This window comes from Oryctolagus cuniculus, chromosome 16 (assembly GCF_051225735.1).
Source record: "Oryctolagus cuniculus isolate XC-2025 breed Fujian yellow rabbit chromosome 16, ASM5122573v1, whole genome shotgun sequence".
Lineage (NCBI taxonomy): Eukaryota > Metazoa > Chordata > Mammalia > Lagomorpha > Leporidae > Oryctolagus > Oryctolagus cuniculus.
In genome coordinates this window covers 19,645,504-19,670,068 of record NC_142882.1, presented here as the reverse complement: position 1 = coordinate 19,670,068, position 24,565 = coordinate 19,645,504, and the positions used below count along the sequence as shown (strand labels likewise).

General features: G+C 70.5%; 3 protein-coding genes across 7 annotated transcripts; 1 reads left to right on the top strand and 2 right to left on the bottom strand.

Annotated features, from left to right (window-relative positions):
• Positions 1 to 604: 604 nt before the first annotated feature.
• On the bottom strand, positions 605 to 8,267 carry COPE (coat protein complex I subunit epsilon). Of its 2 annotated transcripts, XM_051829572.3 has the most exons (10): positions 8,103 to 8,267; positions 7,145 to 7,207; positions 5,744 to 5,844; positions 4,433 to 4,585; positions 3,631 to 3,684; positions 3,293 to 3,374; positions 2,389 to 2,544; positions 1,430 to 1,498; positions 813 to 887; positions 605 to 709 (listed from the first exon to the last, which is right to left on the bottom strand). In XM_051829572.3, the coding sequence occupies exons 1-10, from the start codon at positions 8,226 to 8,228 to the stop codon at positions 662 to 664; spliced, it is 927 nt and encodes a 308-aa protein (XP_051685532.3). In that variant the 5' UTR covers positions 8,229 to 8,267; the 3' UTR covers positions 605 to 661. The 2 variants fall into 2 exon arrangements, with proteins under 2 accessions (XP_051685532.3, XP_089171926.1); XM_089315800.1 differs by lacking the exon at positions 7,145 to 7,207.
• Positions 8,268 to 8,506: 239 nt separating this feature from the next.
• Positions 8,507 to 13,277, top strand: DDX49 (DEAD-box helicase 49). The gene is made up of 13 exons (XM_051829566.3): positions 8,507 to 8,649; positions 9,271 to 9,394; positions 9,751 to 9,836; positions 9,950 to 10,071; positions 10,219 to 10,406; positions 10,517 to 10,657; positions 11,009 to 11,084; positions 11,239 to 11,315; positions 11,423 to 11,520; positions 12,050 to 12,124; positions 12,648 to 12,736; positions 12,840 to 12,911; positions 13,021 to 13,277. The coding sequence occupies exons 1-13, from the start codon at positions 8,535 to 8,537 to the stop codon at positions 13,138 to 13,140; spliced, it is 1,383 nt and encodes a 460-aa protein (XP_051685526.3). The 5' UTR covers positions 8,507 to 8,534; the 3' UTR covers positions 13,141 to 13,277.
• Positions 13,278 to 13,546: 269 nt separating this feature from the next.
• On the bottom strand, positions 13,547 to 20,562 carry HOMER3 (homer scaffold protein 3). 4 transcript variants are annotated; one of them, XM_051829570.2, is made up of 10 exons: positions 19,505 to 19,642; positions 18,071 to 18,126; positions 17,821 to 17,977; positions 17,534 to 17,665; positions 16,067 to 16,177; positions 15,711 to 15,832; positions 15,115 to 15,271; positions 14,663 to 14,773; positions 14,490 to 14,570; positions 13,547 to 13,857 (listed from the first exon to the last, which is right to left on the bottom strand). In XM_051829570.2, exons 2-10 carry the CDS (start codon positions 18,082 to 18,084, stop codon positions 13,666 to 13,668), a joined length of 1,077 nt encoding a protein of 358 aa, XP_051685530.1. In that variant the 5' UTR covers positions 18,085 to 18,126; positions 19,505 to 19,642; the 3' UTR covers positions 13,547 to 13,665. The 4 variants fall into 4 exon arrangements, with proteins under 4 accessions (XP_051685530.1, XP_089171924.1, XP_051685529.1 ...); XM_089315798.1 differs by lacking the exon at positions 19,505 to 19,642 and adding an exon at positions 20,492 to 20,562 and having other exon boundaries at positions 13,548 to 13,857; positions 14,484 to 14,570; XM_051829569.3 differs by lacking the exon at positions 19,505 to 19,642 and adding an exon at positions 18,904 to 19,017 and having other exon boundaries at positions 13,548 to 13,857; positions 14,484 to 14,570.
• Between the last annotated feature and the right edge of the window lie 4,003 nt (positions 20,563 to 24,565).

Genomic DNA, 24,565 nt, shown 5'->3' with positions numbered 1-24,565 from the left:
GGACGCTGGCCAGCAGACAAAGGCATACAGCCCTGTCTGGCTCACCCTGACCGCAAAGCCCGGGGGACCCCAGGGCCTTTGCGCCGGCTGTGCTGGCCGCCTGGAGAGCCGGCCCCTGGATCAGGGCCTGCCAGCTCCTTCCTGCTGCGGTAGACGCAGCTCAGGGGCGCCCTCGCCCGAGACTGGCCGGCCTGTCCCCGACCGGCCCGCTGCGGGTTCTCTGGGGAAGGCCGGGAGCCCGGAGCCCTGCCCACGGCAGCAGCAGCATTAGTCCAGGGCCCCAGCACTGCAGGTCTGGATCTCACCGCGGGGCAGCAGGGAGGGCCGGGGGCCAACTTCCCTCCATGGAGACCCTCAGGCCGCCTGCTTGCTGTGCTGGGCCCAGGAAGCCCCCACCCTGACCCCGCCACCTCCAACCACCTGAGGGTCTTGGGCTAGCATCTCAGTGACCCCCACAAACGACGCATGACCCCTTGGTGCCTCGGTGTCCCTGGACGCCAGCCAGGGCTGCCCAGGGCCCCTGCGGGGCTGTGGCCACGTTGGGGTGTCTGTGTGTGCGTGCGTGCGGCTTCCCGTCGGCCGGGTCCCAGCAGAGTGGCCAGAGTGCAGCACGGAGCCCTTTATTGCAGACGGGGCGGGGCGGGGGCGGGGCGGGCTGGCCTCAGGCGCTGGGGGCATACTGCAGCACCAGCCGGTCGAAGTCGTGCTCCTTCAGCGCGCGGTGGGGGGCAGGGAGAGAAACAAACCCGTGAGCCACGGGGGCCAGCCCTGCTCCTGGCTCTCCCTGACCCGCCTCGGGGCCTGGGGCTCACCTTGGCCTGGTACTCCTTGATGAAGGGGTGGGACCTGTGCGCGTCCTTCAGCTGGGACAGGTAGCGGTTTGTCACCTGTGCGGGAGGCAGGGCTGGGTTAACCAGACACAGGTGGGCTCTGGCCGGCAGGCAGGGGTGGGAGAGGCGAGGGCCCCCAGCCCATCTCCAGCGGGGAGGGCCACGGTTCGGGAGCGGAAGCGGGTGTTATGGGCGATGGGAACACGGGCCGGGAGCATCTCTCCCGGCACCCTTGCCTCCGGCCCAGCTCTGACTCTCCAGGAATGGGGACCAGCCTGCATGGCAGCCGGGGGCTGGCTCTCGCGCACCCCACCTGCCCTGCACCTGCCAGGCCCTGCCCTCAGGGGAGGTGGCCCACTGAAATAGCTCTGCGTGTCCCATTTCTGTGTCCCACGCCCACACCACCCTGAGGTGGCACAAACCTCCGACCCAGGTGTGTCGGTCCCAGTCCCGGCGGGGGCGGGGTGGAGGCCTGCACTGCGGATCTTGGGCGGTGACAGTGCGTGGGGAGCAAGTGTTTCGGCCCGAGCCCAGGCTAGCCCCGGAGTCCGGAGCCCAAGGCCCTGGCCTGGCTGAGCTGGCCCGGGGGGATGGCTTACCTCTGGCGGCTTGCCCAGGTGCTGTGACAGCACGATGAGGTTGACCAGTGTCTCGGGGTGGCCGCTGTCCTGGAAACACAGGCAGACCCGGGGTCACAGGGCTGCCGGCTGCCCTGGGGCGGACATGCAACCCGCACACAATTACCCCCGCAGAGGTGAGGGGGCCTGGGCGACCTTATCCCCTGCCGCACCCTGCCCACCCCGCGGGGCCTGGGGGAGCTGTCAGGAATGGCGCTGACCTCACCCAGCAGCCCACGCAGGGCCCGGAGACAGAGCCCGGCGGGGGACGCACACAGGCCCCAGCCCGGCCCCGGCTGCCCCGGTCTGGCCGGGAGCCACCACGGACACCCGAGCTCTAGGCTTCGGGCTCCTGAACTGTAATGGGAGGTGCCTGTGGCGCAGGCCCACGGCGGCAGCGGCGAGGCGGCACCGAAGGGAACGGGAGGAGGGCTGCGGGCCCCTTGGCAATCTGGTCCGGGACAAAGGCGTGGGCGTTGTGGAGCAGCAGGTTAAGCCACTACACGGCGCACCCACGCCAGCCCCCCTTCCCAGTGCGTGGGCCGCAGGCCCAGCTCCTCCACTCTCGTGAGAAGGCACAGTGCCTGTGGGAGGCTGCTGGGGCCCCTGCCACCGTGAGGGGCCCGGATGGAGCGCCCGGCTCCTGGCTGCAGCAGGCCCCTGTGGGCACTGGGGAGGCAGCGGGTGGCGCTCTCCCTGTCTGTCTCTGACGCTCAAGTAACTAAAATCCATGGAAGTCCCCTTGGTTTGGACGAGCTCTTGCAGTCTGATGGTGACAGGCACGCAGGCGCCACACAGGCCTCGGGCGGGGTCGGGGGGAGACATGGGCAGCCCGGCGTGGGGAGCGCGGGCGGCGTGATGACGCTAACGGTCCAGGGGCCCGCTCCCCGCCCCGCCACTGGGAGGGCTGCAGACGGGGGTGGCGGGGTGCGGCTGCCTACCTTGTCCAGGGCCTCCTGCAGCACGCCCTCGGCGGCCTCCCAGCGGCCCTGGGCCATGTGGCAGGCCGCCTGCCCGTTGAGCAGCAGCAGGGTGGGGGAGCACTTGTCGGCCATCTCCTGGAAGATGTAGTAGGCGTCCTGCAGCTTCTCGCCGCCCTGCGGGGATGCGCCTGCCGTCACGGCCGGGGCCCTGGGGCCTGACCCTGCCCCTCCCCCCACGCAGTGGAGGGCTCTGGCCCCGCGTGTGGACAACCCTGGGAGGCTGGGCTCATACACACACACACACACACACACACCCACCCCAGCCCGTGCACAGCCGCTGCACACGGGCCCCGAGCGCCTGGTGACAGACGAGCGGGCTGGGCGTGCGGAGAGAGCGGGCGCCCGTCAGAGGCGCCACCTGTGCACCTGCCAAGCCCGAGAGGGCCATGAGCGATGCAAAGCCGCCCGGGAGCTCTGTCCTGGGGGGCCTTGCTCTGCGGGGCAGGGTACTCCATGGGCAGCCCCCTCACAGGCAGACGGGGAACACATTTGAAAAGGCCTGGACGTGGAGCCGCTTGGACAAGTGGCCAGGTCCCAGAAACCAGAACAGGGCGCCCAGGCCGGGCAGGAAGGGGCAGAGCCGAGGCTGAGGCCACTGCTGTGGCTGTGGCTGGCACACGTGGCCCCCAGCGCCTGGAGAGCAAAGCCAGGCCTCAGCAGAGCCCCGGGAGCCCCGGGACGGAGGCCGGCTGGAGGCTGCGCACTCGGCTCCAGGCAGCCCGGGACGGGCGTGAGGCGGGCTGAGGTGAGGCAGGAGGTGCGCCAGGCAGGGGCGGGTCCCCGGCTCACTCCCTGGGGCCCCGCAGGCCCAGGTTCCCACAGGAGCAGGCTAAGGCTGGCTGGGGGCCGCCCCGGGGCTCACCACGGCCAGGCTGACCCAGGCGGTGGCCAGCTGCGTGAGGGTGGCGTCCTCGTCCTGGTCCTGCATGCGCTTCAGCTCCTTCCTGGGGGGGGGGGGGGCGGCGCTGAGCGGCTGAGGGGCCCAGCCCCCCCCCCCGTCCCTGCAGGAAGCCACCCTGCCCCTGCAGGACGGGCCCCTCCACAGGAGGGGCGAGGGACAGCGGGACCCCGACGGGTGGGAAGACAGGACAGGCGATCGGGCGGCCGAGGCTGTGGGCTGCGTGGCGGGCCACACGTGGGGTCTTGCATGGCGGGTCACACGTGGCTCACCGCCTGCGTGGCGGAACACACGTGGCTCACCGGGCGAGGTCCAGGCGGTCCAGCTTCAGCAGGATCTGCACCGTCATGGCCATGCTGAGGACAAGGCGCGCGGTCAGCAGCCAGCCAGACACGCGGCCCCGCCCCAAGCAGGGGCTCGGCCCCGGTGCACAGCACCTTCCGGAATGTTCCCAGGCCTTCTGAGGTCGCCTCGGACGGCCATGCTCGCACAGACCCGCGCTGGCCTCTCCCCAGGCAGTGGCAGGTCTCAGGATGGCGCTCCCCTACCCACGCCAGGGCCCCTCTGGGCCCCGATGCTGACCACCCGCTCCTGAAGGGGTTGCCTGTCCCGGGGTTTTCCAGCCATAGCAGGAGCCAGAGCAGGGGGCGGACAGCTGTCAGCCGGGCACCTCCCGAGCCCGAGGCGGCACACAGCAGGTGTGAACCGACGCGTGCCCGCCGTGCCGGGGCTGGCCCGGGAAGGCAGGCTCTCACGGAAGGCCGAACCTGCCCTGACGCGGGGCAGGCCCAGCAAAGCCAGCACGGGGCCCTGGGGGAGAGCCAGCGTGGGGGCGGGCCCCGGGGGCAGACACAGAGGTGCTTTCTGCTCCGCCCGGGAACAGAGGGCGCCGTGTCCTTGGCACAGAGGCCGGGCCTGCCGGCGGCAGCGCCTCCAGACTGAGAATGGAGCCGGGGCCTGAATAGGCGGCCTGGGCCTGGCGTGCTCTGGGAGCTGCCGCATTCACCTGTTCCCATGACGACGGCTGTGCAGCCTGGACGGCCCAGGCCGCCGAGCGCCCGCCTCGTGCGTCCCCGGAGCCGTGAGCCGGGCTCCGCCACTCACCACTCCAGGCTGTCCCCCTGGTGCAGGGCGCGCAGGGCGGCGTCGGGGTTCTGGTCGTGGAAGTAGACCGAGGCGGCCATGAGCAGGAAGGTGGTGTTGGTCACGTCCACGCTCCTGCTCATCTCGCGGTCCAGCTCGGCCACGATGGCGTCCCTGCAAGACACGGCTGCTCAGGGCCTGCGCGACCCAGCCCGCGGGAGCAGGCAGGCCCAGGACGGCAGGCCGGGCCACGCCGCCTGCCCCGGGGCCCTCCTGGCGCCTCCTATGCTCAGGCCAGACCGCCCTACTGGGGACACAAGGAGCGGGCAAACAGCGCTCGGGCCACTGCGCTCCAAGGGCTGGTGAGCAGCCAGGCACGAGGCCAGGCCTGGCGTCACCGCAGACCGAACCCGCCGCCCCCCGGGCTCCACGCGACTCTCGCAGCGTGTCAACACGGGGCGCGGGGACACGCCCGTCACCGTCTCAGGCAGCTTCCTGCACTTGCTGGCACTTGGCAAAAGCTGCCGGCTGCCACGCTGAGAGCCGCCCAGCGTCACGGAGGCCTGCCCTGGGCCTCCTGCTACGTGGAGTTCCCGGCAGCCACCGCTCCTGGAAGGCCCGGGCTCCCCGCCTGCACGGGCGGCATAGACGGGGACATGCGGTGTCAGGGCCGCCGGCACGAGCAGAGCGGCTGGCTCCTGGAGTGGCGGGAACGGGCCTCACAGGGCCGGGCACCGGAAGCCTGAAGCCAGGGCGCAGGCAGGCGCGGTTCTGGAGGCTCCCGGGCTGCCCCGGGTGCCGGCGTCACCGCATCCGCGCCGTGTCCTCTCACCGTCTCCCTCCCCGAGGCCGTGTCCCCTGTCTCTCTAAGGGCACCCGGCAGTACCTTTGGGGCCACCCTAATCCCAGGACGTCATCTGCTTCCGTGTGCAGACGGCACCGCGTCCCCAGGTGCCCGGGAAAGCACTGGGCCGTGTCTTCCTGGGGCGTGGTGGCTCCCTGGGCAGCAGGAGGGTTCCCACAGCGCCCCCCACCTCCCCAGGCCTCCCCGGGGTGCAGAGTGGGCACTGGCCAGCAGGGGCTGCCCGAGGCCTGGGCCTGGCCCCAGGAGGCTCTCTGAGCACTGAGCACAACCCATGTGCCCGGAAGTAGGGTCGGGGCGCCTCGCGGCCGAGACACCCGCACCAACCTCATCGCCTCTGACCCTCCCCACAGGGCCACTGCTGCCCCGGGCAGCTGAGGGAAACCGAGGCACAGGGAGGTGAGCGGCAGGGCCCCGCCGCGTGCCCAGTTGCAGAGCAGCAGGCCCACCCCCCACCGCCCCAGCCTCACCGCCGGCTCTCACTGGCCAGGTACTCGGCGAACATGCGCACGGCTTGGAGCTCGGGGGCCGATGAGGGCTTGATCTCATCCAGGACCACACCGAACTTCCGCTGCGGGCAGGACAGACACGGGTCAGCGGCCCCCGAACAGGGCGGCCCTGCACCCCCACCCCGGGGCCACCTGTCCCAGGGTCGTAGCCATGTGCGCCCTCCCCTGCTGCCCACACCGTGCACTGCGCTAGCTGGAGGCCCTGGGGGTCACTATCCCTGCCCAGCCGTCCACCCCCGGTGGGGAGGCGACAGGTGGAGGTGGGCATGTCCCCGGGGGAGGCAGGGAGGGGCCGGGTCTTGTACAAGGCGCACCCCACCCAGCCCCAGGCCGGCGGTCCCTTCTGAGGGGCCGTCCGTCTCCGACCTCCCTTCCTTCCTTCCTAGACGGCTTCTTGTTTTTCTTTTTTAAACATAATTTTAAAATATTTTTAGGGGCTGGAGTAGTGGAATAGCTGGCTAAGCCTCTGCCTGCAGTGCCAGCAAACCATATGGGCGCCGGTTCAAGACCCGGCTGCTCCACTTCCGACCCAGCTCCCTGCTGTGGCCTGGGAAAGCAGTGGAGGATGGCCCAGGGCTTGGGCCCCTGCACCTGTGTGGGAGACCCGGAGGAAGCTCCTGGCTCCTGGCTTTGGATCAGCGCAGCTCCGGGTATTGCGGCCATCTGGGGAGTGACCCAGCAGACGGAAGACCTCTTTCTCTCTCTCTCTCCCCGCCCCCCCGTAACTGTGTCTCTCAAATAAATAAAATCTTTTTAAAAAGTTTTTGAACATGATATTAAAAATTCTTACACATTCTTTTGAGACACAGAGAACAAGGACGGCCCCGTCCACTGGTTCGTCCCCCCCCCCCCCGTGCCGGCCACGGTCCCCAGCCGGGAGCCGGGAGCCCCACCCGGGTCTCCCACGCGGTGGCGGTGGCAGGGACCCCATCACTCAGCCGTCAGCGCTGCCCCCGGAGTCGGGAGCAGGGCTGCGACACCTGGGGCCGGGACGTGGACACAGGCGCGCTCACGCGGGGTCAGGACACACTCGTGTACGTGCGTGAACACGCTGCACCCCTCCTGCGGGCGGTCCAGGCGTCCCCCGCCGCGGACGCGAACCCTGCGGGACCCGGGTGCCCAGGCCCCGGAAGGCGGAGCCGGGGAGCCACTCGGGCCGGATGCTGGGCGGGTCCCAGCGCCTGGGCGGCAGCAGGCGCGTGCACGGGGCGGGCGGCAGCAGGCGCGTGCACGGGCCACGCGCCCCACCTGCTGCGTTTCCCCGCGGCAGCCGTGACCGCTCGCGCCCGACCCCGGGCCCCGGGCCGGCACTGTTTCTCGCTCTCCTGTGCCCAGCTGGCCTTGGTCCCGGGCCACACTCACCTGGGCCAGGTACGCTCGGTACAGGAAGACGTCTCTCTCCACGTCTCGCTCTGGGCTGGACAGCTGTGGGGACGAGGGCGGGTCAGCACGCACGGCCACGCCACGGCACAGCCCCCGGCCCCTCAGCAGGGTCAGGGCTGAGCCTGGCCCTGGCTCCAGCTCTCGGAGGCCCCAGAGAGCCTCTGCAGGGGTGAGGGGTGTGGAAGGGGCCAGACCTGGGGTGACCCCAACGCCCGCTCGGCGATGGCACACACAGGGGGAGCTTCAGGGGCCTGGCGCTGTGGCTGAGCCGCCCCTGGTGACTGTGACGCCCGTGCCCCGCGCTGGGTACAGCCCCGGCTGCGCGGACTCCGAGCCAGCTCCCTGGGAAGGCAGTGGACGATGGCCCAAGCCCCTGGGCCCCTGCCGCCCACGTGGGAGACCCGGATGGAGCTTCCGGCTCCTGGCTGTGGCCTGGCCATCGCGGCCATCTGGGGAGTGAAAAAGCCGACAGCTCTCTCTTTCTCGCTCGCTTCCAAGTGGATGGAGACCAATAAACGGGGCCCGAGCACAAGTCCCAGGCCACAGCAGGGAGCCGGATCGGACCCGCGCTCCCGTGGGATGTCCCGCGGCGCCTCAACTCCACGCCCCAAACGTAAAATCATCGAAAAAAAAAATTAGAAGAAAGCAGACCCTGGAAGCAACAGCCCCTCTCGGCCCCCGGCGCCCTGCTGGGTGCACCTGCCGCGCCGGGCTGCCTCCTGACCGGTGCCCGCCTGTCCGGCTCGCCCGGCCCTCCAGGCGCGCCGCGAGCGCCCCCCAGCGTGCGCGGGCGACACCACAGCTGTCACGGCTCTGACTGCGGGCCCGCGCGCTCGGACGACGCGCGTGGACACAGGACGTCGAGGAGGCGAGGAGAAAACGCAAAGTTCCGAGGGCAAAGAGGGCGCAGCCCGCGGCCGGCCCCGCGCCCCCGCACCTTCACCCGCTGCGCCTCGTTGATGCACTGCTGGTAGCTGCCGATGTAGAAGGCGTTCTTCACGTCGAACAGCTCGTCCACCTCCCCGGAGCCGCCGGGGGACGGGCCGGGAGCCGGGGGCGCCATGTCGCGGTCCTCTCACCCGCTCTTCTTCCGGGAAGACACGTCGGCCGGAAGTAGGGCCCGCTGCGGAGCACGCTGGGAAATGTAGTTTCCACGTCCCGAGCCAATGGGAGAGCCCTATGGAGAACGCACTCCTGCGTCTCGCAGAGCATTTCGGGAGTTGTAGTTTGACTCTTTTTCCGTGAGCAAACGGGATCCGGGGACCTGGAGGAGGTTGTGTTCGAGGCTGGGAACCGAAGGGCGCTTCGCGACGTCATCGGAGCGCGCCGGAAGCGCGACTTACCTCGGCCCCTGTGGCCGCCTGCGAGGATGGCTGGCTTTTCGGAGCTCGGGCTGTCATCGTGGCTCGTGGAACAGTGTCGGCAGCTGGGTTTGAAGCAGCCCACGCCCGTGCAGCTCGGCTGCATCCCCGCCATCCTGGAGGGTGAGTGCGGCTTCCCCCGGAGGCGGCCCCCGTGCGCCTCGCTGCCTCTGCGCAGCCAGGCAGGTGCCAGGGGGCTGGGGCCAGCCTTGGTCGGTACGGGCGAGCCCGGGTCGGTGCCGGCATCTAGGCCGCAAGCATGACTGACTCGCGTTGGAATCGGAGCGCGGGGCGGGCGCGATCGATGGCGTGGGCCCGGCAGCACTGGCATTGTCGCCTACGACAGAGGGGCACTGAGGCTGTCCGAATCCCGGGGCCACCTCGGGCTGCGCCCCCGCGAGCGCGCCTCTGACCCGGCCCAGCTGTGCCGTCCCGCAGGGGCGCGCAGGTTGAGGGAGTGGCTACATCGGGTATCCAGGGGCTGAATTGGGGCGGGACGTGGGTGGCGGGTCGGGGTGGGGTTAGATTCTAGATTCCCGAAGCTCAGCCCAGGTGCCAGTCCAAGCCGCTGCTTCCCGGAAAACTGCCCTTCTGTTGAACGGGTCCGAGCATCCCCTGCCTTCTAGGTTTGTCGGTTCCCCGCCGCGGGAATGGAAAAGGCAGGGGAGGGGCCGCCCGGTCCTGTTCGCTGTGGGCGGCGCCCCCACCCTCCCACCGCCCTGACGCCGCCTCGCCCTCTCCCAGGTCGGGACTGCTTGGGCTGCGCCAAGACGGGCAGCGGCAAGACGGCGGCCTTTGTCCTGCCCGTGTTGCAAAAGTTGTCCGAGGACCCCTATGGCATCTTCTGCCTGGTCCTGACGCCCACCAGGTGAGCCTGCCCCCGGGACGTCCACCCAGCTCTCCCGTGTGGGTGCAGGGGCCCAAGCACCCCGGGCCCACCTCCCGCTGCTTTGCCGGACCGGAAGTGGGGCAGCTGGGACTCGAACCGACAAAAACAAGGAGAAAGTTGGGGGAAGGGGTCGTGGGCGGGGCCAGGGGGGAGGGGACCTGGAGACCTGGGCGATGCCCTGCACCGAGGTCACTGCTGAGACGTGGATACGGGGGGGGGGGGGGGGAGGCGAGGCCGGCTTGGGTGGGGCCGGTGGGCGAGGGGCGGCTGGAAGAGCAAGCCCGGGGGGGCGGGGGGCAGCTCCGTGACCCCCTCCGTGCCCTCCACGCCCGCAGGGAGCTGGCCTACCAGATCGCCGAGCAGTTCCGGGTGCTGGGGAAGCCTCTGGGCCTGAAAGACTGCATCATCGTGGGCGGCATGGGTACGGGGGTGGGGGTGGGGGTCCTGGGAGGTGTGGGAAGGCGCCCCGGCGGGCCTGGGGGGCCCTGCGCCTCGCGCGCCCCGCCCAGCCCGCCCCTCGCTCCCTGCCCCCAGACATGGTGGCCCAGGCGCTGGAGCTCTCCCGGAAACCGCACGTGGTCATCGCCACGCCGGGGCGCCTGGCCGACCACCTGCGCAGCTCCAACACCTTCAGCATAAAGAAGATCCGCTTCCTGGTGAGCCGGTCTGCGCCTGCGCGCGCGCGCACCTGCAGGGGGCCAGGCCGCGGGGCACTGGGGCGGGGGGGGGGCTGCCGGGCAGGGAGGGCCTCACGGAGGAGAGCCGGAGGGAGCCGCGGTCAGCGCCGACCCCCGCCCCGGCAGGTGATGGACGAGGCTGACCGGCTGCTGGAGCAGGGCTGCACCGACTTCACCGCGGACCTGGAGACCGTGCTGGCGGCCGTGCCGGCGCGCAGGCAGACGCTGCTGTTCAGCGCCACGCTCACCGACACGCTCCGGGAGCTACAGGGCCTGGCCACCAACCAGCCCTTCTTCTGGGAGGCGCAGGCGCCGTGAGTGCCGGCCGCCGCCGGGCGGGGCGGGGCCTGGGGGTGAGGGCGCCCCGCGCCCACCGCGCTGCAGCTCCCGGGGGTCCCGTCCGTCTCCCCCCGCCCCGCCCCAGGGTGCGCACGGTGGAGCAGCTGGACCAGCGCTACCTGCTGGTGCCGGAGCGGGTCAAGGACGCGTACCTGGTGCACCTGGTGCAGGGCTTCCAGGACGAGCACGAGGACTGGGCCATCATCGTCTTCACCAACACGTGCAAGTGAGCGGGGGGGGGGGGGGGCTTGGGAGCCGGGGGGCGTGGGAGCTGGGGGGCGGAGCAGCCGGGGGGCGTGGGAGCTGGGGTGCAGAGCAGCCAGGGGACGTGGGAGCTGGAGTGGGGAGCAGCCGTGGTTCCCCGCTGGTGCACGGGGGGGGGGCAGGAGCAGCCGTGGCTCCCCCTCCCAGGGGCTGAAGGCGGCGGGGCGGGAGCAGCTGTGGTCCTCCGCTGGTGCAGGGCGGGGCGGCGGGGCGGGAGCAGCCGTGGTCCCCCGCTGGTGCAGGGCGGGGGGGGGGGGGCGGGAGCAGCCGTGGTCCCCCTCCCAGGGGCTGAGGGCGGCCCGCGTCCCCCCAGGACCTGTCAGATCCTGTGCATGATGCTGCGTAAGTTCAACTTCCCCGCCGTGGCGCTGCACTCCATGATGAAGCAGGTGAGCCGGCCCCGCAGCGCCCCCTGCCGCCTGCTCTCGGCCGCGCGCCCTGCGCCCCGCGCCCCGCCTCCGCCCTGTCGCCCCGTGCCCCCGCCTCTCCCGCGGGGGCCCTGCCCCCCACCCACTCCTGACCCCCCTCCCCGACCCGGAGCAGAAGGAGCGCTTTGCTGCACTGGCCAAGTTCAAGTCCAGCATCTACCGGATCCTGATCGCCACGGACGTGGCCTCGCGGTGAGCGGCCCCCCGGGGGGGGGTCCCTCCGCCGCGGCCGTGGGCGGCTTCCAGCCTGCCTCGGTTTCCCCGCCTGCCCGGAGGCACTGAGCGACCTCTGCCTGCAGGGGCCTGGACATCCCCGCCGTGCAGGTGGTCATCAACCACAACACGCCCGGGCTGCCCAAGATCTACATCCACCGAGTCGGCCGGACGGCCCGCGCAGGTGAGGGCGGCCCCGCCCCCGCCGCCGGACAAGGGGGGAGGCAGCGCTCAAATCCCGGGGGCGGGGGCTCTTCCTTCCAGGAGCAAGGGCTGGGCGGTCTGCCTGCAGGCGGCTGTCCCTGCCCCAGTCCCCACCGCTCCCTGTTGCCTCCCCTCAGGGCTGCCGGCCTGGGCTCAGGGGCAGATGGGAAGCCGCCCCTGTGGCCTCGGGGACCGAGTTCAGCCCCTCGCCTTGACCCTGGCCCGGGCCATGGTGTCCATGGGATTCTTTCATGCCTGGAGCCGGAGGGACGGGGGTGCCTGGGGCTCAGACCCTTGCACCCTGACCCCGTGGCCCTGGGGACATCCCACCTGCTCCCGGGGCCCCGGATGGGTCACCGTCCCAGAAACGGGGGGCAGAGAAACCGGGGGTGAGGGGATCTGGGCCGGGGCGGATCACTGGCAGGCTTAGCCTGAGGTCCCCAGCAGCCAAGCTAAAAAGGGAAACCAGCCCAGCCCCCGGGGGCCGCTGACCGCCGTGTGCCTCCCAGGGCGGCAGGGACAGGCCATCACGCTGGTGACACAGTACGACATCCACCTGGTGCACGCCATCGAGGAGCAGATCAGTGAGTGGGCGGGTGGAGCCCCAGGGTGTGGGCGGGAGTGGGCGTGGGCGGAGCCCCGGGACCCCAGGCCCTGCTAGAACCCGGACACATCTCCCCTGGGGAGCGCAGTCCTTCCAAGACAAGGGTCCTGGGGGGGCACTGAGGAAGAGGAGTTAACGGACAAGTGGGTTTAGCCCAGCAGTTGAGGCGCCCGTGTCCAGAAGCCCAGCGCCTGGGTTCGCGTCCTGGCTCCGGCTCCCTCGCACGCGCACCCTGGGAGGGCTCCAGTCCTTGGGCCCCTGCACCCACGTGGGAGACCCGGATGGAGCCCCTGGCTTTGTCCTCAGCCCAGCTGCAGCCGCTGTGGGCCCTGGGGAGCGACCCAGCACACGGCAGGCCCCGTCTCTGTGTCTCTGCGGGTCCACTCCCCAAATGCCCGCAACAGCCAGGACTGGGCCTGACTGGAGCCAGGAGCTCCATCCGGGTCTCCCCTGTGGGTGCCGGGGACCCAGCTGACGCCCCACCCCCCGCCCACGCCCCACAGAAAAGAAGCTGGAGGACTTCCCGGTGGAGGAGGCCAAGGTGCTGCAGATTCTCACGCAGGTCAACGTGGTGCGGCGGGAGTGTGAGATCGTGAGTGCGGGCCGCGGGGCGCGCGGGGCGCGCAGGGCGGGTGGCTCCCCGCCCCCCCCATGAAACAGAGGCCCCTAACCCCGCCCCTCGCCCCGCCCCGCAGAAGCTGGACGCCGCCCACTTTGACGAGAAGAAGGAGATCAACAAACGGAAGCAGCTGATCCTGGAGGGCAAGGTGCGGCCCGACTGCGCCTGCGCACAGGCTGGGCGGGTGGGGGGCCGGTCCCTGCGCGCGGCCGGCGCCCCCGCTCAGCCGCCGCCTCCGCGTGCCCCCCCCACGGCAGGACCCGGACCTGGAGGCCAAGCGCAAGGCCGAGCTGGCCAAGATCCGGCAGAAGAACCGGCGCTTCCGGGAGCAGGTGGCGCGCACGCTGGAGCGGCGGAAGCGCAAGGCCCCGGCCTGAGGCCCCGCCGGCGCCCCCGCGCAGCCCCCTCGGGAATCCGGACACTCAGCCCCGCGGGACCGAACGCCAGTCCCGGCCGCCCCGCTCAGAGGTGCCTGGTATACAGGCGGTGCTCAATAAATGGGGCTTTTGACTTACACGGTGTGGCCCTCGGGGGAGGAGGATGCGACCCCGGCCACTGCGGCTGCAGGCCCCGGGCCCGGGTGGACGCGGCCGGGCCACCTCGGCCCCGCGACGGCCGGACGGGGACGGGGAGCCGGCCAGGCCCGTGGCTCCCGATGGCCACGCGGACACAGAACCACCCGGACGCACCCCGTGGGTCCCCCACACACCACAGCACGAAGCCTTGCTTAGAAATGTAATCGACCCCAGCGCGTGGCCCGGGGAGTCTAGAAATTTCTACACAACGGAGAAGCTCGGACGGCCCCTGGTCCCTGCCAGGGCGGCCAGGCCCGTGTGCCCCAGGCGGGGACCCAGCCGGCGGGCAGCCCCCCCCCCCGGACCCCCGCCGAGGGCGCCCCCAGCTCAGGGCGCGGCCTCCGCCAGGCGGGCCAGGCCCTCCCGCAGCTCGCTCAGCTCGAACAGCCGCACGTCCAGCAGCTGCGCGGCCCGGCCCACCTCGGCCCGCGCCCGCTCCCGCTCGGCGCGCGCCTCCTCCAGGCTGCGCTCCGTGGCCCGCAGCTGCTGCTCCAGTTCCGCGTTGCGCGTCTCCAGGTCCTGGGGGGGGGGGGGGGAGGGCAGGCAGGAGCACCTGAGCGCCATGGCCAACCCCCCACCCCCGCCGCCCTGTCCCTGGGCTCTGCCCCAGACCCGCCCCCACCCCCCCATTCCAGCCTCACAGGCCTCCACCCCAGGGCTTTCTGCCCCGGAAACCCAGGGAGCACCCTGCCCCCCCAGCTCTGCTGTTCTTGGGGCGGGGGCGGGAAACTCCACGCGCTGGACCCCACAGGAAGCGCCCCTGTTTGTCAGAAAAATCCTCCCGGGAAAGCCAAGCCAGCCAGCAGCCGGATTAAAAGGCAGGCTCCGGGGCCCGCAGTGCCGGCATCCCACAGGGGCGCCGGTTCGAGTCCCGGCTGTTCCACTTCCAGCTCCCTGCTAGTGAGCCTGGGAAAGCAGTAGAAGGTGGCCCGAGTGCTTGGGGCCCTGCACCTGCATGGGAGACCTGGGGGGAGCCCCTGGCTCTGGCCATTGAGGCCATTTGGGGAGTGACCCAGCGGATGGAAGACCTCTCTGTGTAACTCTGCCTTCGAAATAATCTTAAAAAAAAAAAACCGTAGGCTCCGTGACTTGAGACAGAGGGTGAGCGCAGGCCCCCGGGGCAGCCATGCGGGGCGCTCCCGCACCTGCACCTTCTGCTGGGTCTCCTCGCGCTGCCCAGCGTCCGCCGCCTCCTGCGGCCCGGCCGTCTGGCTCTTCAGCGTTTGGATCTCCTGGAAGACAGCGCTCGTCGGGCCCTGCCCGGGGGTCCCAGCGCCCCCGCCCCGCGGGAGGGGAGCCCCCCGGGGGGCGTGTCCTCGCCGACCTGGTCCTTGGTCTGCACCAAGGCTTCCAGCTGCTCCAGCGACTGGCCCTGCCCTTCCTTCTCGCTGACTGCCGTGGCCTCGGCAGCAGCCTGGGCCTCCAGCTCAGCCACCTGGGAGACAGGAAGCGAGACCCCCGCCCCTTAGCCCGAGCTCCCCGAAGCCCCCGGCCCCGGGCTCTGCACGCCCACCATGGGGGCTCACGACCTTGGCCGGGGCCGCCGCGGGCGCCTCTGGGGAGCTGGGACTTTTCGGGTACAAGGACCCCCCCTGAGGTTGGTGGTCTCAGACCCGTTTTACAGAGCAACACACTGAGGCTCGGGTAACGGACTGTGGGCCCAGGACACACGGTTCGCGCGCGAACGCGGGGGTTGCGGTGCTGGGTGTGTGTGTGGGGGTCTCCGCACAGTCTCCAGGGCCAGCCGGGGGCTCCGGGAGGGAGGGGCGCCCGCACCCGCTGCCGCAGCCGCTCGGCCTCCGCACGCTGGGCCTCCAGCTGCTGCCTCCACTGCGCGGCGGCGGCGTTGGCCTCTCGCAGGGCGCCGGCCAGCTTGTTGTTGCTGTCCTGCAGCGCGAAGAACTCGGCCTCCCACTGCACCTCGCCCACCGAGCTGCGGAGACGCCAGCGTCGGCAGGGGGCGGGGCGGGGCGGGGCCGAGGGCGGGCGAGCGGGAGCGCGCGCGGGCTAACGGGCGTGGCCTGGGCGGAGGCGGGGCCTGGCTAGGGGCGGGCGCGCTGCAGTACGGAGCTAGCTGGAGGGCGTGGCCTGGTTAGGGGGCGGTACTGTGGGCGGGGCCTGCTGGGGCTGGCACGCCGTAGTGAGCTGGCTAAGGGCGGGCGCGCGGCACTACAGCGCTGTGGAGGGGGCGGGGCCTGGTTTGGGGGCGGGCACTGGTGGGCGTAGCCAGGGTAGGGCGCGAGGCGGTGTCGCTGGGTTCCCTGAGTCTGGGGGCGGCGTGGGAGGGGCAGGGCCAGCGATCCCCTCCAAGGTGAGGGGCGGGGCTAGCCCCGCCTGCCAGGCGCCGCCCCCTCCTCCCCGCCGCCCCTCACCCCTCGGACAGCATCTTCTTGAGCCGCTCCCGCTCGGTGGGGCCGGGGGCGTCGGCGCTCTGGCTGCGGAACAGCTTCTCCTCGCCGGGGCCATTGGCGCTGACCAGCGGGCTGGGAGGCACCTGCGGGTGGGCGGCGGCGTCCATCAGGGACGTGTCCAAGCGGGTGTCACCGGGCAGGCCCTCCCCTCCCTTCCTCGACCGATTTCCGTGGCTCCCTGGGCCCCCCACCCTGCCGGCTTCCCCTTTCACCCGACCCTGCAGGTGCAGACCCCAGCTGGGCACCGGGGCTGGTGACCACGCCCCCCACAGCTCTGGGTTGTGTTTGAGCCCAGTGCGGTCGGGTGCCCGGCTGACCTGGTGGGAGACCAGACCCAGCGCCGGGCTCGTGAGCTCGGTCCCGCCGTCCTGGGACTTCTCCCGAGCCAGCCTGGCCGCTTCCTTCACTTCCTGGAACTTCTCAGCAAACTGGAGGGAGGAGGGGAGGGGCAGGCGTCAGCGGGACCCCCAGCGCCCCCCTCCACAGCACATCACCCCCACCCCCACGGCTCTGCCGCTGTGGGAGGGGACTGCGCACCCCCTGAGCCCACAAACAGGAAGCAGGGGGGGCAGGCTTGGAGAATGATGTCCCCACGAGCAGAGCAGGCGGGTGGGGCGTTCACGGAGGTGGCATTAATACCCCCAGCCACGATGGAAGCGCCGGGAAGGGGGGAGAGAGAGAGAGGGGTCTTCCATCCACTGGTTCGCTCCCCAAATGCCCACCACAGCCACGGCTACACCAGGACCCCCACGTGGGGCCCAAGTCCTTGGGCCATCGTCCACTGCCTTCCCAGGCCACAGCAGAGAGCTGGATCGGAAGTGGAGCGGCCGGGACTCGAACCTGCGTCCATGGGGGATGCCGGCGCCGCGGGTAGGGGCCCCCGCCCTTCATAACAGAGAGTGGGGGTCTGGGGGTGCAGCGGGCGGGGGGTGCTCCGAGCCGCATCTGCACTCAGTAAGAAGGCAGCTGTCCGGTTCTTGTTTTCCGGTACTAAGAATCCACACTGAACTCCGACCTAATGCAAGCAATACCTGTGTTCCAGGAAGGGTAGGCTGCTTAAAAAATCCTTAGTAGAAAAATAATTTTTAAGAGAAAATAGTAACAAGCACACAGCCAGGTGTTTGTGCAAAAAAACCCCGGGACCATGAACAGCCCCCTGGGGGGTAATGATCTTTAGCACAAGCAGCCCCCAAACCGTGGACCGCTCTTGGGGGAGGGGCAGATGACCTTTGACCCCCGTGTGACTCCCAGAAATCAAAGACCTGCGTCTGGTGACGGGCCAGGCTCTGGGAGGAAGCCGGGGACCCCATCTTCCCGGCCTGAGCAGGGCGCGGACAGGACGGACAGGACGGACGGAGGCCACCGCGTGGGACCCCTGCACCCCTCCCCCCACGTCAGAGCGCTGGGTCCCAGCCAGCTCCTGGCGCATGCGCCTGGGAGAGCAGTGGAGGATGGCCCAAGTGCTCGGCCCCTGCACCTGCGCGAGAGACCCGGATGGAGCTCCTGGCTCCTGGCTTTAGCCTGGCCCGGCTCTGTCGGGCTGCCGCAGCCGTGTGGGAGAGAACCAGCGGATGGAAGACTCTCTCCGTGTCCCTTGGCTGGTGCACGGAGACAGCCCGAGGGTCCCGCACAGCAACCATGAGCATCAGTCCCCAAAGAGAAGCAGGGAGAGTCCAGCATAGGCGCAAGGAGCCAGCAGGACGGGCGCTTGAACTAGGGGAACCGGACTCGACTCATTCTGCGCGCCCATTCTGCAGCCTGGGAAAACAGAGGCCCAGGCGCACCTGGGTTAGATGTTGCTCCGAGGCAAAGCCGAGGCCGTAGACGGTGTTGGCGCGGCTGTCCGCCCACTGCCCGAACTTCTGCGAGGTTTTGGTGAAGGTCATGTTGGGGGTGACGGTGCTGTTGATGACGGCCTGGGGGTGGGGTGGGGGCAAAGTTGACAGGCGCTAGCAATGGTGACCTTGAAAACTCTCCCCCATTTGACCTCGCAGGGGTCAGTGGGGGGGGTTCCCATGCCCCGCGGCACATGGCAAGGTGGGGGGACCAGCCCCAGGACCACACCCCCCACCTTGGCGCCTCCGATGCTAATGATCCGGTAGACGTTTCGGGTGGCATCGTAGAAGTAGGACACGGTGAGCGCATGCTTGCCCGCGGGAATCCAGTTCCGCTTGGTGGCCGGGTCGATCTGGAACACGTGTGCCCGAGTGCTGAAGATGGGCTGCTCCCTGCGCGGGCAGAGCGTGCTTAGTGGGGGGCAGGGGCGTGCTGGGTGCCCCCCCGGGGGACTGGGCTCAGGGTCAGGGGAGCTGGGCGCTCACCTGGCTGTGGACATTGGTCAGACCGGGCTGGGTGGCCGGAGCTGCTGGTTTGGCCCCTGTAGAGAGGGGAGGGGCCTCTGAGTGCCCCTCTATGCCAGGGTGAGGCGAGCCACCAGCAGGTGCACAGACCTTCAACCAGGAAAGTGCAGAACGGAAGCAAAGGGGGTCCCATCCTCCCCTGTCCGGGGGCAGCGCCCACAAAACCCGGTGCTTGGGGACTCCTGATATCCCAACCTGGCCCTGGGTACCAGACCCCCTCTACAGCCCCCCCTCCATCCTGGGGCTATGCTCCCGACCTGCCAGCACCCATCCGTCTCCAAACCAGGGCCCTTCCGCCAAAATGTGGGGCGCTGCCAGGTGCCCGGAGACCAGCTCCCGACCGAACTCCCAGAGAGTACCCCTCCCCACCCCGCAGTCACCCTGGGGCACCGGCGCACCTTAAAGACAGAGTCCAAATCCCCAGGGACCCACCCCCCCATCCAACGCAGGTGCCCTCCAGGGTGGGGGCAGGGCAGGATCCAGGAGGGGGCAGAAGAGGGTCCCCCAGTCTCCCTGTTGCTTCCCTTAGCCGCCACCCCCAGGAAGCTGCCCCCAGGACCCCCAGACCTGCACCTGCGGGGGACCTCCGAGATCAGAGGCCGCGATGCCCCTTCCCACAGGCTGCTGTGGGGGGGGGGGTCCGAGGCTCAGAACACGGAGCCCCTCCCCACCGGCAGGGGGAGCGGCGGCCAGGGGCGGGTCCCGGGCGCGGCAGGATTAGGGGGGCGCAGAGGTGCCCTTCCGGCCCCGGGCCCGCCCCCGCCGAGACTGGGGCGTTGGGACAAGTTACTCACCCACGGGTCACGCGTCCAGGACGCCGCCGAACGCGCCCGGGCTCCCGCCGCGGGGTGGGGGTGGGGGTTCGCCACCTCCCGGGGGCCCGGGGCAGAGGCCCCACACCCTATGCGCCCCGGACTCATCCGCCGGGGGTAGGGGACACCCCAGGCGCGCCCCCACCTCGGGACGTCGGAGATCCCCGCGAGAGCCCCAGGTCCGCGACTCCGGGGGCCACCTTCCCTGCCACCCCCACCGCCCGGCGCGGAACTTCGGGGACACCCTGCTGACGCGGACCTCGGAAAGTCGGGGATCCCCCCACCCCGCGCGCGCAGCCTCCTCCGACGCCGGGTGCGGAACGTCGGGCACCTCGCGTGCCCAGCCGTCCCCTCCCGGCCCCCGACTTCGGAACTTCGGGGACCCTCCCCCGCTTCGGCCGCCTCTCCAAGCCCAGATCTAGAACTTCGGGGACCGCCCCCTCGCGCCGCCCCCCGCCCCAGTCCCCAGGTCCGGAACTTGGGGATCGCCCCGCGGCTTCCCCCCTCCCCCCAACCTCCGCCCGGGCCCGGGGACTCCGAGGCCCCCCGCGCTCCGGGCGCAGGATCGGCCGGCCGGGCTCACCCTGCCGGGTCTGCGCCCCGCTCGCTCCCAGCCTCCGGGGCCCGCGCCCTCCGCGCCGCCCAACGCGCCGCCCGCGCCTTTGTCTGCGCCGCCGCCGTCCGCGCCGCCTCCGGTCCCATCGCGGCCGGTCCCGACGCGGCCGCCGCCCGCCCCGCCTCCCCGGGCCGCCGAGGCCGCCCCGCTGCGCCCCCTGCTGGCCCCCGACGGCGGGCGGGGGAGGGGGCGGGGGAGGGGTGGGGATGGAGAGACGGACGGACGGAGACGGACGTCCGGACAGGGACAGGAGGTGGATGCGCAGAGCTGGAGGGGGGTGGGGGGCTCTCGCCCTCGGGCCTGGGCTGGGGGGGCAGCCGGGCGGGGCTCAGGAGCTGTGTGCGGATTCTGCGCCCAGGAGATGCAAACAGTAGGTGCTCCATAGGGGTTACCACCGAAAAGAGGAGACGTGGGTGGGGCAGGGCTGCCTGCCTGGGCCCCTCGGTCTCCCCGAGAGGACCCCAGGCCCACAGGTGGAGTGACCCACGCTGGCCACGCTGCTGGGGGCAGGGCCTACCCCTCCCCCCCCCAACACGCCTTTCTCTGGGACTTTCTCCGGATGCCCCCCTCCTGCCACTGTTTTGGGTTCATGGGTTCAGGTCCTGCAACAACTCAGCCCAAGGGTCCCCGGGGCTCTGGGCCCCACCCCCAAATCTTCCCACAGCCTCAGGGGCTCTCCCCCCCCCAGCCCCCTGCACCCGTGTGTCTCGCTACCCAGAATCCCCCAGCGCAGCCGGTGGCCACCTTTCACGAATGACCGTTGGGTGGATCCAGGGTCCGGCCGCCTCCACACCTCCCCACCCCGGACGCGCTCCGTTCTGGCGCCTGGGCTCCGAGACTCAGCTCCGCTGTGGTCCGCCTCCTCCAGGAAGCCTCCCTTGGTTCTCCCAGGCTTGAAAGAGACTCTCTCTCCCCCGAGGGCCCCATTGCTTCCCAGGGGCCTCCGTACCGTACCGAGCGCCTTGTGACCCCGCGTGGGCCCCTCCTCCGGGCGCGGCCCAGCTGCCCCTGCACCAGCCGAGGGCCCGAGGCACAAACTCTCGGGAACATGGGAGCGGGGTCTGTTCTGTCCACAGACCGACCTTTCCTTAGGCCCAGCAAAATCATTTTTTTTTTTTTTTAATAACTAAATCGGTTTCTGGCAAGCCCGGGGCTCCTGGAAGCCACCCCGGGTGTGCCGAGTGCTGGGCCGGCTGCGCGCTGGGGCCACGTGGGTATCAGGGCGGGGGAGGGGAGAGCAGCTGGGCAGGGGCCCAAGCTGACTTTGTTCCTAGCGTAGGCAGAAAGCAATGGTGTCTGTGTGTGCGAGAGAGGGAGAGAGGGAGAGTGAGCGAGCACCGAGTGGCTGCGCTGAACCCCATTCCCAGCTTCTGGGAGGGGCTGGCACCCGGTTGGCCTTGAGCAGCCCTGACCTGAAGCCGTCACAGCCGGGCTTGAGGGGGTGGGCGTGGTTCCCTGGGTGTGGACCTCAGTTTTCACCCCTGGGAAATGGGTGGATGCTGGCAGGGCCGGAATGAGCGGTGGGGAGGGGAGGAGGTGGTGTAGACCCGGCTGTCCCCCAGTGGTGGAGACAGGAGAAAGGGCTGCCCCGAGCCTCTGCCCCACCCCCACCCCAGCCAGAGCCCTCCCCTGTTTTAATGTCTCCGGTCCGAGGGTCTGGGGAGGGGCTTCTGCTCCTCCCTGGAGTGCTCCTTTCGGCCCAAGCAGGGGCCCAGCCTCCCGGGTCCCGCGCCTGTCCGTGCCAGGGTTCAGCTCCCGTTCACCTCCCGCGTGGCTCTGTCCTGCTCCTGGATCAAGCCGGACCTGCAGCAGACACCACGCAGGCTTTCAGAGAGAGAGGAGCCCCAGTGTCTGCCAAGCCCCCTGGGGGCAGCAGGTGGCACCGGCTCAGGTACTCGGGTCCCCACCACAACACCAGGACCGGGCCGGGCTGAAGCCAGGAGCTCCCTCAGGGCTCCCACGTGGGTGCAGGGGCCCAAGGACTCCAGCCATCTTCTACTGCTTCCCCAGGTGCGTCAGCAGGAGCTGGATCGGAAGTGGGGCAGCCGGGACTCGAACCCGGTGTTCGTATGAGAGGCTGGGCCACCGTGCTGGCCCCCACTTGCCCCTTTCTTTCCCCTGTCCCCTCTCCCCCGGCCATAGCAATTTGGTCCAGCTTCCAGACTTTAAGCGCTTGGCAAACTCCTATTCACTCCTCAAACCCTCACCTCTGTGTCCACCTCTGACTCCCCCCCGGGCCTGAGTGCACCTTGAGAGCTGAGACAAACCCGTGTCCTCCCAGCACTGGCTGGACGCCTGGGGGTCAAGGGCGAGCGAGAGTGTGATGCCTCGGGGGCACGGCCGCCGGAGACCCTGCCTCAAGTTCAGAACTTGACCTCTGACTCAGGCCAGAGCGAAGTCACTCCATTCCTTCTGGCCCAGGCCGGAAGGGGTTAACAGGCAGGTGGGGGCCCAGCCCTGGGTTGAGGACCCCAGGTCCGGGGTGGGGGGCGGGGTGGAAGGCGGCAGGGGCTGGAACCATCCAGGCTGGACCCCAGGTTCCGTTGCCCCAGACCTAATTACCCTAATTGGCCACGTGCGCTAATTACCAGGTGGCTGGGCGGGGCCGCCCCATTTCCGGGAGGGAGGTTGGGGCCCGATTATTTTTGGCCACGTTGTCCTTGAAGTCTCGGCCGACGTCCAGGGGGAGGACAGAAAGTGGGGCGGAGGAATGGCGGCCACCCCGGGGAGGGCGGCGGGGGCGGGGGCGGGGGTCCCGGGCTCGGGCGGCCTGGCTGGAAGGTGTGTTTTCCATGGGAGAGGGGCTGTGCGGGGGTCCTCAGAGAGAGAGAGAGAGAGAGAGAGAGAGAGAGAGAGAGAGCCGGGCTCCCTGCAGCGCGGCTGTGCATTCTTGGGGGGCTCCCCCGGCCCTGCTGGCTGGAACAGGCGTGAGTGCCACCATGCGCTGGGCCGCGGGCCTGTGCGAAGGTCCTGGGGTCGGGGCGGGGAAGCGGGGTGTGTTGGAGGAATCTGGGGGACCCTGCAGGCGGTGGGGTGGGGGCTGAGGCCGGGCAGGACCCCACGGGGCGACCGACGGCAGGTGCATCGGTTCCCTTCTCTGCAGCCACGTGGGGGGGGGGGGTCTTATCCCGGGACGTGGCGAGCCCTCCGCCAGGGAGGCCCTGCCCCACCGGGAAGCTCCCCGGCTCTGGCTGCCGGCCGCCCACCCCCTCCCACGCGCCGTCTGGGGCCTCGCGGGAACAGCTGTGGGAACAGAGAGCTCCGAGGGGGGCTCCGGGGGCCGCGTTCCCCCCGCGGGGGCCGCCGGGCACCGGGTGTTCTCGCGCGGCAGGGTGCCTCAGCCATGGCGCCTCCTGCCTCGCTCCGCCGCGGGACACCCCTGCCCCCGGCCCCCAGCCCAGGCTGGACTCCCGGGAGCCCCCTCAGGCCTCTGGGTGCCCCCCCTTGGCTGTGTGGCCTGGCAAACCAGCCCCACGACCTCCTCCTCCTCCAGGAAGCCCTCCCAGCAACTCGGCCAATCCCGACCCCTGCCCTGCCCCGGGACACCGGGGTCTGTGTTCAGCTTTGCTCAAGCCTCCGACTCCCCCAGGCCCAGCAGGGGTGCACAGAGCCAGGGCCTGCATTAGCAGGGAGCTGGATCAGAAGCAGAGCAGCCGGGACTTGAACCCGCGCTCCTATGGGACGCTGGGGCTGTAGGCGGCTGCCTAACCCACGGCACCACAGCGCTGGCCCCGGGGGCAGGGTTCTGACACACAGCGGGTGGATTTGGTGCAGTCTGTGCAAAGGCCCTGAGGCCGGGTGCCCACGAGCCCCAGACAGGAAGCAGGAGAGACCCGGGCAGAGCCGGTTATGGGGGTTACGCGGGGACACCCGCAGCAGAGGGGCCCCCGCGTGCTTGCCCACGTGGGGTGTGGAGTGGACCCCTCCCCCGCCCCTCCCCCTGGGGGCGGGGCTCAGGCTGCCATGGTTTCCTTGAGGATGAAGGGGGCTCTGAGCTCACCTGGGGGGGCCCCTCCGGGAGGAAGCGTTAACCCCTTCCTGCTCCTGCCTGCCTTCCTCTCCCTCCCAAGGCCAAGGGCGCTGAGCCCAGGGCCTTATCGCGGAAATGTCAGCGGACACGGACGGAAAACACCTGCTTCCGGGAGAGTCCCCGCGCGCCGGGGTCCACGCCTGCTCCGGCTCCTCATGCCTGGGAGGCCTCGGAGCCGCGGCGAGGGGACTCGCGGCCGGGCCTCGCTGCATTCCCTCGGCGCTGGATAAATGCTCGCGGTGGATGCAGGAGGCGCGGAGTAGCCCACATGACTCATGGGAAGACCGCCCCACCCCGGCGCTAAAGGAAAACGCAGAGCGGGCTCTAGGAAAACTGAGGCAGAGAGCAGAAAGGGGCGGAGCCAAGAGCAGCGAGACCCCTCCCCCAGGGACCCGCCCACTTCCCCTGGCAGCACGGAGTCCCGGCTCCGAAGAAGAGGTGGGGAGCAGAGGGCCGGATCTGCGAGGGGGCCCGGGGTCCCCACGTCTCGGCGGCCCTCAGACGGCTGCATCGGTCCCGGGGCGCCCGGCGTGGGGGGGGACTGTGGCCAGGGGTGTCCCCGGGGGAGTCCCGGCTGTCCTGCGGGGGCACTGTCCAGGGAGGGGCAGCACAGGCTGGAACCCCCACCCCCAGGGCCGGGGTTGGCGTCATGGGGTGGGGGCTTCCCGACACACAGCCCTCGCCCACCAGGAGCAGAGCCACCCACGGAGAGGGCGGGGACGGGGCTGCAGGGGGCGGTCGGGGGGTCCCTGGGTGAAAGGCAGGGTGACAGCGAGAGAGAGAGAGAGACAGAGAGAGAGAGAGAGAGAGAGAGATCCTCCATCCACTGGTTCACTCCCCAGATGGCCACAATGGCCGGAGCTGCGCCGATCTGAAGCCAGGAGCTCCATCCGGGTCTCTCCCGCCAGGTGCAGGGGCCCAAGCACTTGGCCCATCCTCCCCTGCTTCCCAGGCCACAGCAGGGAGCTGGATCGGAAGTGGAACAGCCGGGATTCGAA

What these genes read in the sequence shown, in the direction of transcription:
- COPE (XM_051829572.3), bottom strand. Translation starts at nt 8,228, where the DNA reads ATGGCGCCCCCGGCTCCCGGCCCGTCCCCCGGCGGCTCCGGGGAGGTG. An exon ending in GACCGCCTGGACCTCGCCCG is followed by an intron (nt 3,375 to 3,630) that starts GTGAGCCACGTG and finishes CCCCCCCCCCAG; the next exon opens with GAAGGAGCTGAAGCGCATGC. An exon ending in ACCTGGGCAAGCCGCCAGAG is followed by an intron (nt 888 to 1,429) that starts GTAAGCCATCCC and finishes CCTCCCGCACAG; the next exon opens with GTGACAAACCGCTACCTGTC.
- DDX49 (XM_051829566.3), top strand. Translation starts at nt 8,535, where the DNA reads ATGGCTGGCTTTTCGGAGCTCGGGCTGTCATCGTGGCTCGTGGAACAG. An exon ending in TTCTGGGAGGCGCAGGCGCC is followed by an intron (nt 10,407 to 10,516) that starts GTGAGTGCCGGC and finishes GCCCCGCCCCAG; the next exon opens with GGTGCGCACGGTGGAGCAGC. An exon ending in GTCTTCACCAACACGTGCAA is followed by an intron (nt 10,658 to 11,008) that starts GTGAGCGGGGGG and finishes GCGTCCCCCCAG; the next exon opens with GACCTGTCAGATCCTGTGCA.
- HOMER3 (XM_089315798.1), bottom strand. An exon ending in AAGAAGATGCTGTCCGAGGG is followed by an intron (nt 15,272 to 15,710) that starts GTGAGGGGCGGC and finishes GCGTCTCCGCAG; the next exon opens with CTCGGTGGGCGAGGTGCAGT. An exon ending in TGGTGCAGACCAAGGACCAG is followed by an intron (nt 14,571 to 14,662) that starts GTCGGCGAGGAC and finishes GCTGTCTTCCAG; the next exon opens with GAGATCCAAACGCTGAAGAG.